Raw genomic sequence first — 17,275 nt, 5'->3', positions numbered from 1 at the left:
CCTCACTGGTGGCTGGGGATGGAACTGGCACTGCAGAGGCTGCGGGCAGCTTCGCAGCCCAGTGCTCAACTGCTGTGCTACCACAGGAGGCCCAGTCATGAAGATTTTCATCCGTTTTAATAACCGAATTGGGTTCCACTGAGTATATATACACTTTCCCAATTATCTATTGATGACCATATAGGTTATTTCATGTCTTAGCCTGTTATGAACATAGGGGTCTATAAAATTTTTTTGGATGAGTGCTTTCATATTACTCAGATAAATACCTATTTGTGTGTTTTAAGGTATTCCCGTTTTTAGTTTTTTATAGAATTTTCATATTGTTCTCCAGAGGGGTTGTACCAATTTAGATTCCCACCAACAGTGAATGAGAGTTCCTTCTTCACCATTCCCTCACCAACAGTTTCCAGTTTTTTAATATAGATCATTCTCATATGTGTTAGTTGATATCTTGTTACAGTTTTGGTCAAATTTAGGTCTTTCAGACTCCAAAAATCCAGTGCATTTTTACTTCTAAACCAGATGCAATTCAGGACAAACTTAAAGGTCAATACTGAACAACTTGGAGTTGCTGAATAGTTGTGTTGGGAAGGGTTTAATTTATAAAAGTAGATTGACAATAGGTACATCTCAGAAAATGATGGCATGCCTGGCTTTTTTTTTTTTTTTTTTTTTTTTTTTTTTTTTTGCTGCTCTACACTATGTGATAATGCTATATGTAATCCTTTACTTTCAATGTAAAGGTTTCTTTGTATTGTGACAGAAAGTAATATTTGGAGTCTGAATTTCTGCTAAAGAAGCATAGAGAGAGGAGCCATTATTAGCCGTTCAAATTTTTTTCCTGTTGTTCTACAGTCTTAGACATAAACAACAGGTTCCTTGTACCTGAACATCTAGAATGTCTTCTAGTTCTTAAGATCAATATTGTAGAGCTTTTCCACTGGGAGCTTTTCCGCTGGGAGGGACACTTGGAACAGCAAAAAGGTGTATCCAACATATAGTCACAGGAAGAGATAGGCACCAAAGTTCTAGCTCATTATTATACAGTTAGTGGATATATGTTTTTCCCTACAGTTTTCAGATCTAAATTTGTGCATTCATAAGTGAAGTTTCTCCTTTTAATTTTTAACATTAAAATTAAGAAATATTAGCAAAAAAAAAGGCAGGAAAGCAATTTTGTTTGAGGAAGGCTATAACTTTGTTGCTTAACCACTTTCTAATGATGCAGGGAAAGTTCAACATTTCTGTCTTTTCTGCTTCAAATTATTATTCCTAGATGGTGATATAAACCTTGGCAGCATTTCTTAGGTGTTTATATTCTTGTCACTTAATGTATGTTTTGCATTCCTTTTAAAATAAGGATTTAGTGAGTGAAAAATTGAAGACTCAACAAATGAATAATGATCTAGAAAAATTAACGCATGAGCTTGAGAAGATAGGATTAAATAAAGAGCGACTCTTACATGATGAGCAAAGTACTGATGACAGGTAAGTATTAAATTTATTACACAATTACGCATACAAGCAAAAAAGTAGAGTAAACCATCTAGCGGCCCTAACTAACCTTGTTAAATGGATGGGCCCTTTCTGCTATTTGGCATCTTTTCCCAAACCTTCATTCATAAAATTAGTTAACGTTAATTGAGTTCGTATTTGCTGATCATTAAACATCAATGAAATAACAGTGCTTCAGCTGAGCTTTGAAGCATGAGAAAAATTTGCAAGGTAGAAACAATGAAGAAAGGCATTCCATAAAAGCACAAAGTTATACTGAACAATTCATAAGCAGACATTGAAGGTAGATTAGAAGAGGCAAACTTGGAGGCACAGAGACTAGTTAGGAAGCTGTTAGAATAGTGTCGGCAAGACATGATATGCATGTTTTCATAATGAAAGCATTAGACATGGAAATAAGGGAATATACTGAACTAAAACTTTCAGGAAATGGAATTGAAGCACTTAAAAATTATGATTGTGTCTGTGGGATCAGGAAGTCATTTAAGCCACTAAAACAGTTATTTCTAGGCCAGTAAGTTAGCCTTAATACCACAAAGAAAATAAAAGCTCATAAACACAAATTCCTTTAACATTCCTTGCCCTCCGTTTTGGAATTTGTGTATATCTGCATCTCCAGACAGATGGGGTCCTCTAATTTCAGATGTGTCCCTAATTCTTCATTAGTCTAACCTTTCCAGTTTTTCAGTTGATTTCATTTTCCTTCTGAACTTCTTTGAAGATATCAATTAAGGTATTTATTCTTGCCATCAATTTAATGTATAAATTTATTCTATATCCTTGCTTACTCTACATATTGTATCATAAACCAAAATCTGACAATTTAATAAGCTCATGTACTCCGTCTTTCTATAGATTCTGTTCTTATAAAACTAAAACTAATATTTTAAGACTTCTATGGCCCAGATGCCCTTTTTGAGCATTATTTTTTGCTTTGACAAACTTGGCTAAAATCTAGGGCTCAGTTTATTATGTGATTTTTGTTGCTTCATAACCTGTAATTATTTAAATGAGGGCGTAGAGCCTTAAGAGTAGCATTATTTTCTCTCTTAATAAAGATTTTTGTAAAACCTATTTATGGCATCATCATCTATAGTCATAAGTTATCTTTAAAAATAATTTTCTAGTTTCCAGTGATCAACTATATTATTTTTATGCTTGGATCTTAGGTACAAACTTTTGGAGTCAAAATTAGAATCTACTCTAAAGAAGTCCCTTGAGATAAAGAAGAAAAAATTGCTGCTTTAGAAGCTAGATTAGAAGAATCCACAAATTATAATCAGCAGTTGCGCCAAGAACTTAAAACAGTAAGTGCTTTCCTTAGAATTTTATTTTATTAATTTTTTTATTTCTTTTTCTTAAATATGAGAGTATTCTCAAACAGGTCTTTGTCATATAGAATATAATAACAAATTACGGTGTAATTTACTCAAAACTATTTTATGTGTGTATGTCTCTGAAGCTGTTAGGGATACATCAGAATTAAGGGAGTGAGGTGGGACCTCCCTGGTGGCACAATAGGCTGAGCGCAGTGCTGTGAAGCTGTCTGCAGCCTCTGCGGCACAGGTTCGATTCCCAGCTGGCCAGGGAGATACCCATGTGGCATGACAGACTCTCCTGTCCCACCCACTGCTCCCCTCAGCAGTTTTTTGGGTCATGTGCCTTTTCTGCTCCCTGCTCTGTCTCTGATGAATTCTCTCACTCTCCCGTGCCTCTGGCCTGTACCCCAGTTCTTGTATAAATACATAAATTTTTTTTTAAAGATTTATTTATTTATACAAGCACTGGGTACAGTCAGAAGTGCGGGAGGGTGAGAGAATTCACCAGAGCAGGGAGCAGAACAGGCAGACGGACGAAATACACTGCTGAGGGGAGCAGCGGGCAGCAGGAGAGGTCTGCGCGCCATATGGGACCCTTGCCCGGCGGCCGGGGATCGAACCAGCACTGCAGAGGCTGTGGGCAGCTTCGCAAGCCAGCGCTCAACCGCTGCACCACGGGGGAGGCCCAATACATAAATCTTAAAAAAAAAAGGGAGTGAGGTGGCAAAAAGGTAGACTTACTTCATTGAGAAAAGTTCTCAATGTGACACTGACACTTTCTCAGTTGAGAATTCAGGTAGGTGTAAGGATAGCAAGTTGAGGAAAATTGCATGTATGGTGTTGAGAAAGCACCTAATCTCATAAATTTGAAGTCTTTTTTTTTAAAGAGTTTTTTTTTTTTAAGATTTATTTATACAAGCACTGGGTACAGTCAGAAGTGCAGGAGGGTAAGAGAATACACTAGAGCCAGAGTGGGGAATAGAACAGCCAGACTGACGAAATACACTGCTGAGGGGAGCAGTGGGCGCAGCAGGAGAGGTCTGTTGCGCCATGTGGGACCCTTGCCGGTGGCCGGGGATCGAACCTGCACTGCAGAGGCTGCGGGCAGCTTTGCAGCCCAGTGCTCAACCACTGCACCACCAGGGGAGGCCCAAAAATTTGAAGTCTTTTCTAGATTTGCTTTCTTGTGATAGTTGTATTATTGTTCAGCAAAGTAAGCAAGGCAGCTGTCTATTTTCTCTACATGAGTGAATTGAAACTGAAGCAGTTTCCTTATTTTGTAGATATAATATATGGTACAGTCAGTTTGCAGGGCTACCAGAAGTGGTCTTACAGACAATTAAAACATTCACACTGACAAGATTACGTTAAGAACCATTCAGTTTAAGGGCTACAAGGGGTTAAGATGCAACATATGAAGCTGCCTGCAGCCACTGCAGAATGAGTTCGATCCCCTGCCAGGGAGCTAACGCACATGGCGTAGCAGACCTCTCCTAACTGGCCCTCTGCTCCCCTCAACAGTGTATTTCAGTCAGTCTGCCTTTTCTGTTCCCCACTCTGTCTCTGGTGAATCCTCTTAGCATCTGCACCTCTGGCCTGTACCCCAGTTCTTGTATGCATAAATAATAAATATTTGGGGAAAAAAAAACCATTCAGTTTAAAACAGTATAGAAAATACAAGTATCTTGCAGGGTACTGTCAGGTGTTCCTCTTCACATACTTGCCTTAGAGTCATTTTCCCAGTGGATGATAGTTTAGATACAAAAAGGTGATATTCACATTGGATTTCTGTAGGATCTACCCTGACTTTGAGACTTCAGACTCCACAACAGTAACGATCTCTTAAATTCCAGAGGCATAGATTTAATATTTCTGCAGTTGATAATACCAATTTTTTTTTTTAAATAGAGGCATGTTTTATTTATTTATTTTATTTGTTTGTTTTGTTTATACATGCACTGGGTACAGTCAGAAGCGCGGGAGGGTGAGAGAATTCACCAGAGCCAGAGCGGGGAGCAGAGCAGGCAGAAGGACCGAAGTACACTGCTGAGGGGAGCAGTGGGCGGCAGGAGAGGTCTGTGCGCCATGTGGGACCCTCCTCCGGTGGCCGGGGAGCAGCCGGGGATCGAACCGGCTCCGCAGAGGCCAGAAGCTGGGCAGCTTCACAACCCAGCGCTCAACCGCTGCGCCACCGGGGAGGCCCGATAATACCAATTTTTAGAGTCGCTGTGCTCAGAGAAATTCAAAGATAATGACTTCCTGTTAGGTATTTATAGTTTTCTCATGCCAAATAAAATGTACCTATCAGGAGTCATCTTTCCTTTGAGTAATCTTGCCTAGTAAATAAAACATTCTATTTTTATCAGGTTTAGAGAGAAACAACTCCTTAAAATGAGTTTCTTATATAGAAAGGGTCAACATTACCATGAAATATATATTATGAAAAAAGAAAATTCGAGAGCTTTGCTTAGTTAATATAAATAAATAATCCAAAAAACAGACTTGATGTATCTCCTGAAATTTTTTTGTCATATTAAGCAGTATTAGTAGGTTGCAAATAAATTCAATTTCATGAAGATAAATAGAAAATCATGGGCCTCCCCGGTGGCGCAGCGGTTGAGCGCTGGGTTGCGAAGCTGCCCGCGGCCTCTGCGGCGCCGGTTCGATCCCCGGCTGCTCCCCGGCCACCAGAGGAGGGTCCCACATGGCGCAGACCTCTCCTGCCGCCTGCTGCTCCCCTCAGCAGTGTACTTCCGTCCTTCTGCCTGCTCTGCTCCCCACTCTGGCTCTGGTGAATTCTCTCACCCTCCCACGCTTCTGACTGTACCCAGCGCTTGTATAAATAAAATAAATAAATAAATCTTTAAAAAAAATAAAGCAATTCAGCTTATTAGCAGTTTTAGTTATTAACATAACAAAATCGTTAGTTTTGAGTTGACTTTCCTAAACTAGGATTTGGTTGTAATTGCACCATGAAAATATATTCATGGATTGTGCACTCTATAACATAGCTCATTCTGGGCAACATATCATATAGTTGCTCCTCAACTTTGGTTTAGGTATCTTTTCATGTAGATATGTGTCAGATCTTAATCTGCTCTTTATATGGGTATTTCTGACATTTCTAATCTGCTGTAGATAGCTCTAAAAAGAATTAGTTTTTAGTAATAGGTCTATAGTACTAGGTTAATATTTAGTATAGGTTAATATTAGTAATAGGTTTATGTCCAGTTAATCTGTTCTTTAAGGGTTTTTCTTAATAAACAGTGGCATCAGAAATTACAGAATATATTATTAGGCGCATGACTAGGAGCATCACACAAAAATAGAGTATATTTAATATTTCTAGGAGGAGAGGATGTGCGTTGTGCAAAGTATAACCTGTGATCATGTATTAGTAATGATAATTGTGTATATTGTTTATCACATTTTTAAATGGATTTTCTCACATTTTCCAGACCAGTGCAGAGTACAATTAATTGCAAGAAATAAAATTTTGCTCATTCTTTTTCTTCCAAATAAAATATTTTAAATAAAATTTTAGGTGAAAAAGAATTACGAAGCTCTCAAACAGAGACAAGATGAAGAAAGAATGGTACAGAGCTCTCCTCCAACATCTGGTGAAGATAACAAATGGGAACGAGAAAGTCAGGAAACAACTAGAGAACTTCTGAAAGTTAAAGACAGATTAATTGAAGTAGAAAGAAATGTAAGTATTTTGATATTTTCATAAGAGTAAGTTTATTTTTTTATATATTTTTTAAAGATTTATTTATTTATTTATACAAGAACCGGGGTATAGGCCAGAGGCGTGGGAGGGTGAAAGGATTCACCAGAGACAGAGCAGGGAACAGAACAGGCAGACTGATGAAATACACTGCTGAGGGGAGCAGTGGGTGAGCCAAGAGAGGTCTGCTGCGCCATGTGGGACCCTCGCCCACCGGCCGGGATTGAACCGGTGCTGCAGAGGCTGCGGACAACTTCACAGTGTGGCACTCAACCGTCTGGGAGGGGAGGCCCATAAGAATAAGGTTTTTTAAAAATAAAGGACCATTAGATAACTCAAATTTTATGTAATTTGTGTCCAGTTTATACTTTGAAGATTTATTTTATGATATAAGAGACTGGAGACTAATAACAATGTATTTTGCCCCGTCACCCTTCTATAAGTCCATCTGTAAGCTTTTGTCAGCTCTTGAAAATGTAACCCAAGCCCTTCTACCTTTCTCCATGTTAGCTTCTAGTATTCTAGTCTAAGATAATACCATCTCTAATCTGGATGATTACAGTGTCTTCCTTACATCTGCTGCTTCTGTGCCCCAATTCTTTTCTAAATGCAGTAAACAGTTATTTTTTTAAACATTATCCAAATCATGTCATTTAAAATTTTCTATTGGCTCCCCATTTCAATTAGAATAAAATCCCATTTTGTTTCCTCTGTATCCTGTAAGATTCTTCCTGACTTTCCCTTGTCTGTATCTTTGACCTTATACCATACCACTCTTCCATACTCATCTAGGTATGTTTATTAATTTGGGGATAATATCTGTTAATATGTGGAAAACATAAAACAATACCTGGCAGATACTGAGTAAATTAATTCTAGTCACATTGGCCTTCTTCTGTTTGTCCGTACCACAGGGTATGAACTACATATTTCTCTGTGTGGAACACGCAGCTGACTTCACTTGGCATGATTTCCTAATAGCACATGTCTCCTGCAAGAGGTCTTTCCCAGGGCCTCCCCAGTGGCACAGCGGGTTGAGCGCAGCGCTGTGAAGCTGTCCTCAGCCTCTGTAGTGTGGGTTCGATTTCCAGCCAGCCAGGGAGAAACCCACATAGTGCGGCAGACCTCTCCTGTCGCGCCTGCTGCTCCCCTCAGCAGTGTATTTCGGTCCATCTGCTTGTTCTGCTTCCCGCTCTGTCTCTGGTGAATCCTCTCACCTACACCTCTGGCCTGTACCCCAGCTATTGTATAAATTAAAAAATAAATAATCTAAAAAAAATAAATAAATCTTAAAAAATAAAAAAGAGGTCTTTCCCAACCTGTTTCCTTAGTAAAGTAGCTTTCCCCAATCTGAACCATTTACCATCACACCACTGTCTAATTTCTTTGTAATAAATAAAAAAATACATTTTTTATTCATTTATTTGTTGTCTACTGAAGGAAGAAAAGGGCTTTGAAAGCACATTAACTTGTCTTTGTTTTTTTCTCACTGCCTTCAATGTATAGAATAATGCGTAGTAGATAGCAGACAGTAAATATTTGTTGAGTGAGTTCAATAAGTATTTTATGGTCTCCTTGGTGGTGCAGGGGGTTCAAATCTCAGCGCTATTAAGCTGTCACCAGCCACTGTGGCATGAGTTCGATCCCCAGTCAGGGAGCTAACCTACATGGTGTAGCACACCTCTCCTCTTTCACCTACAGTGTATTTCAGTAGATCTGCCTTTTCTGCTCCCCCTCTGTCTCTGGAAAATCCTCTCACCCCCTGCATCTCTGGCCTACCCCCAGTTCTTGTGTGCATAAATAAAAATAAATCTTTTTAATTTTTTTTTAAGATTTATTTTTTATTTATACAAGAACCGGGGTACAGGCCAGATGCGCGGGAGGGTGAGAGAATTCGCCAGAGACAGAGTTGGGAACAGAACAGGCAGACTGATGAAATACACTGCTGAGGGGAGCAGCAGGTGAGACAGGAGAGGTCTGCTTGCCATGTGGGTTGCAACAAGGCCGGCTGGGATGGAACCGGTACTGCAGAGGCTGCGGACAGCTTCACAGCACTGCCCTCAACCGCCTGCGCCACCAGGGAGGCCCAAAAATAAATCATTTTAAAAAATAAGTATTTTACAGTAAACAATTATCAAGTGAATTCAGTAAGCATTTATCCTTCAAAGGTGAATGAAGTTGTTGCATGCAAACAAGTAAAATAACTGATTTTTGTTACTGTTTTTTCAGTTAAATGTTTCTTAAGAACTTTAAGCCATAAAGCCAAAAATTAATCTTTTACAATATTCCTACTTTCTCACTCCAATAGGGATTGTTATCCTCCGAAAAGTCAGTCATTTACTTATCTGTGTATGGAAGTTTCTCTCTTTCACAAATTTACAAATGTGGGATCATACTATACAATATTCTTAAATATATTTTTTTGTTATCTTGGAGCATATTTTAGCATGTACATATGTGTGTGTTTGATTTTGATATCATTAATCATTATATTAATTATCTTCTATCTTAATATAATTAATCATTAATTTATGTGTGTGTTTGATTTTGCTATCATTATGTTATTCTATATTAAATCCACTAAGACCTGTTTTTTCAGATTAACATTGGGTGTTACCAACCTTTTAGTTTTTGTCATAAAGTTAGAGGAGACAGTATTTCGATTTGCAAGTTTCAAATTATTAGCAAGGTATTTTACATCTTTACATATTTATTGGCCATATAGCAGTACTTGTTTTTAGTTATTTGATGATATATGTGTGTATCACCTGGATTAATATTTACATTTTATAAACTTGACTAGCATGTAAAGTTCTGTTAGATAAATTGCTTTTTCCCATTGAATTGATGTTTCCATTGAAAAAATTACTCCGTTATCATTATTTTAGTGTTTTTAAAGAATAGGTTTATAAAGTTGCGTAGACTGGTAATTTTTGTGTAATTGCTAGTATATTTGCTAACCTCATACTTGTTTTTTTCCTGATGTTATGCAAAGATCAAAAAAGACAAACCCATGCCATTTTGACAACATGGCTTTGTAGTATTGTTTCAAGTGTTGAAATATAATACCTTCATCTTTCTCCCTTTTAGTCAGGAGAGCTTTCACTCTTCAGAGGTTTTTATGGTTTCATGTGAATTTCAATCATACTTGTTCTCTTTCTTAGAAGAATGCCTTGACATTTTAATTGGAATTGCATTGAGTCTGTAAATTGCTTTTGGCAGGATGGCCATTTTGATAATGTTAATTCTCCCTATCCATGCGCACAGAATATTTTTCCATTTCTTTGTGTCTTCTCTTTCTCTTAACAGTGTTTTGTAGTTTTCCTTGTATAGGTCTTTCACCTCCTTTGTTAGGTGTTTAATTTTGGGGGGTATCATTGTAAAAGGTATGGTTTTCTTAATTTCTTCTTCTTGAGATTAATGGTTTGCACAGGAAGGCTACTGATTTTTGTGTATTGATTTTTGTAACCTGCTGCATTACTAAACTGGTTTTATTGTTTTAATTAGGTTTTTTGTGGATTTTTTAGGATTCTCTCTATATATTATGATATCATCTACATATAATGATAGTTTCACTTCTTCTTTCCCTATTTGGATTCTTTTTATGTCTTTCTCGTGCTTACTTGCCCTAAATAGGAATTCCACTACTATATTGAAAAGCACTGGTGGGAGTGAACATCTTGTCTTATTCCAGATCTTAATGGGAAGGCTTTCAGGTTTTCACCATTAAGGAAAATGTTAGCTGTGGGTTTGAAATTGACTTTTTTAATACAATGACGTGTACTGTATATAATGTGAAAGCCTATAAAGGAATGTTATCTTTCCCCTAATGGTGATACAATATAAATGAAGTATTGTGATTTAGTTGTAACTTTTTATGCATAATGCAAATATTTATACAAATTTTGACCTTTTATCAAAGTTTTATTTGTTTTCTAGCTGTGTCCTTTATACTTTTGATGCTAATTCTTTTTATGAGATGTTAGTCAGGAATCATCCCTGCAAAATAATATCCATGACAAATACTTTGATATCTGTCACATTAAATATAATGATCTATGATTTACATGGTGATTAAACCACTTAATTATTAGTTGAAATGTGGCCATATGTATTAGAAAAATTGAAAATGTTGTGTTTATTTGGATTTGCTCCAGAAGTCTTATAGATGAAAGTGTTTTATACCATGAAAAAAAAAATCACTAAAGAAAATATGTAACATCTCATATCTATTATGAACTAAATTTTTAAACAGGTGGTTAAGATGATTCTTGGTTCTCTCCAAATATTGTTTATAAAATACTTAGTTTTCCTACTACCACTGGGGCCACCACTTTCCTTCATTAAATATATTTGCCTTGCACTATTAGAAAATGCAGGCACCTTTGGACACAGCCCCACTCATTATGGGCCCTCTGTGTACTTTTGGGCCATATAGCTGGGCATCTCATTTTAGTTTCTTATGTTAATAAATATATTTGAGGTGGAATGTCTTATTTTTCAGACATTATGAAGCAGAGAGGACATAAACACAATGGTATATTAAGATTTTAGTGTTACTGTTTTCATTAGGATATAAATTATCCTAAGAATTGTTTACAATGTGGGATAGAGGGTAATGCTTTATTGTTTTCTAAGATTATTGGGATTTTTTGGGGATTATAATAGTAATAAATTCTAATGCAAGATTTCATTATCTGTTAAATAGAAGTTTGTTTGATATTGCCTTTAATTTTAACAATGTGTTTTCTTTATGAAGAATGCTACACTGCAAGCAGAGAAACAAGCGTTGAAAACTCAACTGAAACAGCTTGAGACACAGAACAATAATTTGCAGGCTCAAATTCTTGCACTTCAGAGGCAGACAGTGTCATTACAGGAACAGAATACTACTCTTCAAACACAGAATGCCAAACTCCAGGTTGTAATGTAATATTTTGGGACTATCCAACCAAACTCTTGAAACATACTATTAAAATAAGGGTACCTGTACATGGTAACATATTTCTTAGTGAACTTAGCAATATTGAAAATAAATTTAAATATTTCTATTTAATGCTATGTAAGGCTTTCAGATAGAATTTTTTATGTATCAGAGTCTCTAAATATTAATTGATAAATTCACTCAAGAAATAAATAAAGTAATTTTATTTATATTTATGTTACGGCCTTTCACCCATTTCAACAAATTGATTGTAATTCAAGCAGAAATCTTTGCTCTGGAGTAAGGTTGTAGTATAGTATTTCTGATTTCATTTGCAAAGCTTTCTTTTCAGTTAAGTTATTGGAAAACAACATAACATTTTGAACATTTTGTCCTCAGATTTGCCCTTATTTCAAAGGGTCTATCTATTTACACTGGTACTTTAGACTGCCATTGTCTTTTCAAGTAAAATAGTTTGGTTGGGGGAAATAGAACTTTTTGAAACCTCTTGAAGAGCAGAAGGAAAGACATTCCCTCACTCAATCTGAAAGTTTTCTGAACTCTTTTCCAATTCGTAAAGCAAATAATGAATTCAATCTAAATTTAAGAAAATTTCCAACTGAATTTTCAAAAATAATTTTTCTGTTATTTCTCCACTTCTAGAAAGTGGTAAACTAGCATTTTAAATTCTGTACTTTTTCATGACTGGAATGCAAATTGTTCCTAATCACCTTCATTTAAAGTAATTCAGCTTAAAACATATACTTGATACGTATCTTTTAAAGTATGTCACATGTATATCATAACATATACCAAAATGAAATGGTAGCCATATTCTTTGTGATGCTAAAATTCAAATTTTCTCAGTATAATATGACTGTACAGAGTGATTCATTTAGAGCTTCCTAAAAATTTAATGTAATTTTTTATTTTATAAAAACAACCTAGCTATTTTTTCAAAATCCTGATAACTACATGCATTCCTACAGGTTGAAAATTCCACTCTTAATTCCCAAAGTACCTCACTTATGAACCAAAATGCCCAACTCCTAATCCAGCAGTCTTCATTAGAAAATGAAAATGAAACTCTGATTAAAGAGCGAGAAGACCTGAAATTACTCTATGATTCTCTGCTCAAAGATCATGAAAAGCTGGAACTTCTCCATGAACGACAGGCTTCAGAGTATGAATCTCTTATTGCTAAACATGGAACTCTGAAGTCTGCTCACAAAAATCTTGAGGTGGAACATAAAGACCTCGAAGACCGGTAATATTTTCTTTCACTGTTAATTTAAAACCAATTTTCTTTGGGTAATATAAAAATGTCATGTGTTGAACATACCTAAGCCATCTAGGAAATGTATATAAACATACCTTGTATGTGATACTTATTAATAAATTACTCATTTCCTTCATTTCTAAAAAGTTTTTTTTTCCACTAAGAAAACATTATAAACCAAACACCTAACTTTTTTCTAGGTACAATCAGTTACTGAGACAGAAAGGACAATTGGAAGATTTGGAAAAAACATTGAAAGTAGAACAGGAAAAAATGCTACTTGAAAACAAAAACCATGAGACTGTAGCTGCAGAATACAAGAAACTTTGTGGTGAAAATGACAGGTAATAAATGTTTATATATTTTAGGTTTCTATTATTCGTTATATCCAAAGTGTACACTGACTGCCCCTTCGTAGTGCCACCTGTAACAGAATTTTTAAAGGTCCCGTAGTTGTAAGTATATTAACCAACAAAATAATGTAGCTATTTATATAGAATAGCTGTGACAAAAACCTAGCTCTCTATTATTGTTTCTTTCTTGATTTATTCAACTAATTAAGTTTTTAAGTCATATGCAAAATTTCTGTAACATAATAACATTTATGTACCTTATTAAGACAGCATGTAATGAAACCTGATTCATTGTCTTTCTCACTTTATGTTTGTCACATGTCTAATTCTTGTCTTTTCAAGTTGCTGTAAGTTAGCAACCTTACAATTTTATATCTAATTGATTTTGTACTTTTTAAAAAAATTTTAACTGGCTTAGGTATTAATGGTCTCATACTGCCATGGGGAAATTACTTTTTATTTTGAAGTCAAGAAAACCATAACTTGTCAACTGGTAAACAGCCTGCTTGCATAGGGTACATTTTCAAAACTTTTAGAAACCTTTGAGAAGTTTAGAAACCTTTGAAAAATTCCACCCATAAATATTTACACTGCTGAAATGCCCTTGGAATGCTTTTAGAATTAAATTTCTATTTCTTTTCCTTACCAAAATATCCCTAATCTAGTCATTTTTATTTTCATACTTGGTAGTTCTAAATTTAGTAATCATTAAAACTATATAGAAATTTAGTTTTGGGACCTCCCTGTTGGCTCAGGGGGTTAAGTGTCAGCACTATGAAGCTATCCGCCTCCACTGAGCTCTGGCCAGGGAGCTAACCCACATGGTGCAGCAGGCCTCTCCTGTCTTGCCTCCCCTCAGCAATGTATTTCAGTCAGTCCTCCTATTGCACTTCCCACTCTGTCTCTGGCGAATCCTCTCACCTCCTCACCCCCACACGTCTGGCCTACATACTAGCTCTTGTATGTGTAAATAAATAAAATAAAACTTTTAAAAAAAAAAAAGAAATTTAGTTCTGGAGGAGTTGAACTTCAATGAAATCAACCCCAAGCTGTAATCAAGAAGGGGTTGTTTGCACCATAGGGACATGTGCTAGAAAACCAAATTGTGATAAGTTATGTAAGAAGGGGATTGTTTTTATTACATACTTAGCATTGGAGAATGTACTTACTGTGGAAATCCTAACATGAGTCTAATCTTTTCCCATTTTGGGGATTCATAGCAAACTTGGGATAGATCATGAACTTGGTTGTTAGGCCTTTTAGGAATCAAGTTGCATATATTACTGAGGAGCATCCAAAGGAAGAACTAAACCTAATAGATAAGGAGAAATTGAACATGATGAGCTTAAATCAGAAGATCCCATAGTCTTGCAAGGGAGGAACAGTCCTAATCGAATGTTTTCTGTCTCACATTTGTTCTTTTTTGTTGTTTTTTTTGGTTTTTTGTTTTAAAGATGTACAGGCCAGAGGTGTTGGGGGGGGTGAGAGGATTCACCAGAGATAGAGTTGGAAACAGAACAGGCAGACTGACCGAAATACACTGCTGAGGGGAGCAGCATGTGAGTGAGAAGAGGTCTGCTGCGCCATGTGGTTCACCTCCCTGGCCGGGTATTGAACTCGTGCTGCAGTGGCTGCGGCTAGCTTCATAGATTGTTTCTTAACCCCTTGCGCCACCAGGGAGGCCCCCTCATGTCTGTTTTGCCTAGCTTTCATGCACTCTGTATCATAAGGAAGAAGAAGCTTTAATTAGAACCTGAGAGAGCTTTAATCAAAAAAAAAAAAAGATTTTTATGAAAACTTGTCAGGAGACCAGTAGTTTATCCATTCCATTATCTCAGATATTGATAAACCAAGAAAGTTTCTTAAATAGATGGAGTAGTCTTGAATGCTTTAGCGTTGTGTTTGATGAATTGCATTTGATATTAATGTTCTCAACTTTAGGGACAGTTAAAAAAAATCAGAGCTCATTTGAGCATTTATATCAGAGATGATATTGAGGACATTGTATATCTTCACATTCCTCCCCCCATGAAGCATATGTAGGGGAATCTTTGATCTCCATGTATATTGTGTAATTATCTGTATGTTTTATTGACGTCACACTCATGGCATGCTTTCATTCATGGTTCCAACCTATTTATGGAACATTTACTGTATGTTTCTGGTCTTGCCGCTTAATTTTGTCAAGTCTTGATTTTTTAAATATGTTATTTACAGTTGTTGTAAACAGACTTAAAGTCTTCAGAAAATAAGTTGAACTATTAAATGTTCTAACCAGATACCATCCTAGGCAAACATGGTTTGTTTGACTACCTCCTTCTTTTGTGGGTTCCTGGTATTGATGCCATAGGTTGAAGGTTTATAAACTAGACCAGCTCAGTAGGCCAAATCCAGTCTTTACCTTTTTTTAGTGCAGCCCCTGGACCAAGAACAATTTTCACATTTTACAAAGGTGGTAGGAGAAACAAAAAAGAACAACACACTATAGACTACATATGGCTCACAAAAACTAAGTTATTTATGCTGGTACTTTACAGAAAAGTTTACTGATCTCTTTCTTAGAGATTAGTGCATCAGGCTATGGTTTGATTTCTACAAATATCCAAAATTTGTCTTTAATAACTGGGAACTGCTTAAATATGAGTAATTTATCACAACTTTGGAAAACTAAAATTTTGATTTAAGCCTGTAAATCTTGGTGCACCTAGAGACACATTGTTAAATTATGATCGTTCATACTGTCTTGAGTAGTTCTCTTGATCTGATCTTCATTGAATTTCAGCAGGGAATTTAAATCTGAATTTTTTTGAAATCGAAAACTGGACTGGTCATGTCTCTTTTAATTTTTAGTCCTTAAAAAATACTTATATAAGACTGTGAGTATGTTTACATTTTCAACATATTAAAATGCTGAAAGATTTCAAGGGAAAAGTGCTCAGAATTTTAAAAAATGTAGTATTTACAAAGTAGAAACCGATCCTTGATCAGTTCAGGAACTGACAAAAGACTCTTTTATATTTTAATGTCTTAATGTGATTTATAGTATTTTCACACTGTGTTAAAGCTACTAAGAGTAATTCTATCTCAATTATGATTTCTAATTGTAGGTTGAATCATATATATATACAGCTTTTAAAAGAGACTGAAGTTTTACAAACTGATCATAAAAATTTGAAAAGTCTTCTAAATAACTCCAAACTGGAACAAACAAGATTAGAAGCTGAATTTTCAAAGCTTAAGGAACAATACCAGCAGTTGGACATTACATCCACCAAACTAAATAATCAGTGTGAGGTGAGCTTTAACAAGTTTAATCATTTCTTTCTTTCCTCTAGGCCTCAAGACATGTCTGAAAATTAAATAATGATATTATGAAAATAACAGTATGTATTTAGCAGGATATTTTTGAAAGAATTGGTCAGCAGTAATTGAAATTCATAAATAATTGAGAAAACCAATATCATAATTTCAGCCTATTTTCTTATTAATTTTAAGCCAGGTCCAGTTACTTTGAGTATTGTAAATTTATATTATGTTTAATAAAAAAAAGTTTACTGACCACTTGCTATGTACTGCTAATGAACCAAAAATGAAAATCTTTTCTCTTGTAGAGGTTATATTCTGGTAGAAGGAAACATGACAATGAGTGAATTATATCGTGTTTCATTGTTTTGTTACATACTCAGCAAATTACCATAAAACTCAGTGGTGTAAAACTGTTTATTATGCTTACAGATTCTGTGGGTCACAATTTGGACAGGAATGATGGAGTTGGTTTGTATACTATCCTTGTAGCTGGGTCCTCAGTTGGAAATTTAAAAGGCTGAGTGCATAGTTGGTAGCTGAAGGCTGGTTTTTAGCTGGAGATAGCATTTTATTCATAATGGTCTCTCTTGAGTTGGTTTGGACATTCTCACAACATGGTGGGAAACAAACTATTTTTGCATTTATGACCATGCCTCAGACAGAAGTCATACAGCAGCATTTACCCTGCATTCTTTTCATTGAGGTAGTCAATATCCTGTCCAAGTTTAAGGGGAAAGAGAAATAGACTTAGCTTCTTTTTTTTAACTTTTTTTTTCTTTTTAAGATTTCTTTATTTTTTTTAAATAAATTTTATTTTTATATTCCCATTACAATTGCATCCCCCTTATT

The 17,275-nt window shown here is 35.7% G+C and overlaps 1 protein-coding gene across 1 annotated transcript in view; it reads left to right on the top strand.

Annotated features, from left to right (window-relative positions):
* Positions 1-17,275, top strand: part of CCDC88A (coiled-coil domain containing 88A) — a 154,918-nt gene that overhangs the window by 104,012 nt on the left and 33,631 nt on the right. The window contains exons 18-22 of the mRNA XM_054687742.1: positions 6,382-6,546; positions 11,324-11,485; positions 12,478-12,755; positions 12,968-13,111; positions 16,228-16,414. Coding sequence (XP_054543717.1) covers positions 6,382-6,546; positions 11,324-11,485; positions 12,478-12,755; positions 12,968-13,111; positions 16,228-16,414 — 936 coding nt within the window. The remainder of the gene's footprint in view (positions 1-6,381; positions 6,547-11,323; positions 11,486-12,477; positions 12,756-12,967; positions 13,112-16,227; positions 16,415-17,275) is intronic.

This window comes from Talpa occidentalis, unplaced genomic scaffold, assembly GCF_014898055.3.
Source record: "Talpa occidentalis isolate TD23 unplaced genomic scaffold, MPIMG_talOcc4v2.1 talOcc4.5, whole genome shotgun sequence".
In the NCBI taxonomy this organism is placed as follows: domain Eukaryota; kingdom Metazoa; phylum Chordata; class Mammalia; order Eulipotyphla; family Talpidae; genus Talpa; species Talpa occidentalis.
The sequence above is the reverse complement of the archived record's forward strand: the minus strand, read 5'-3'. Positions and strand labels throughout refer to the sequence as shown.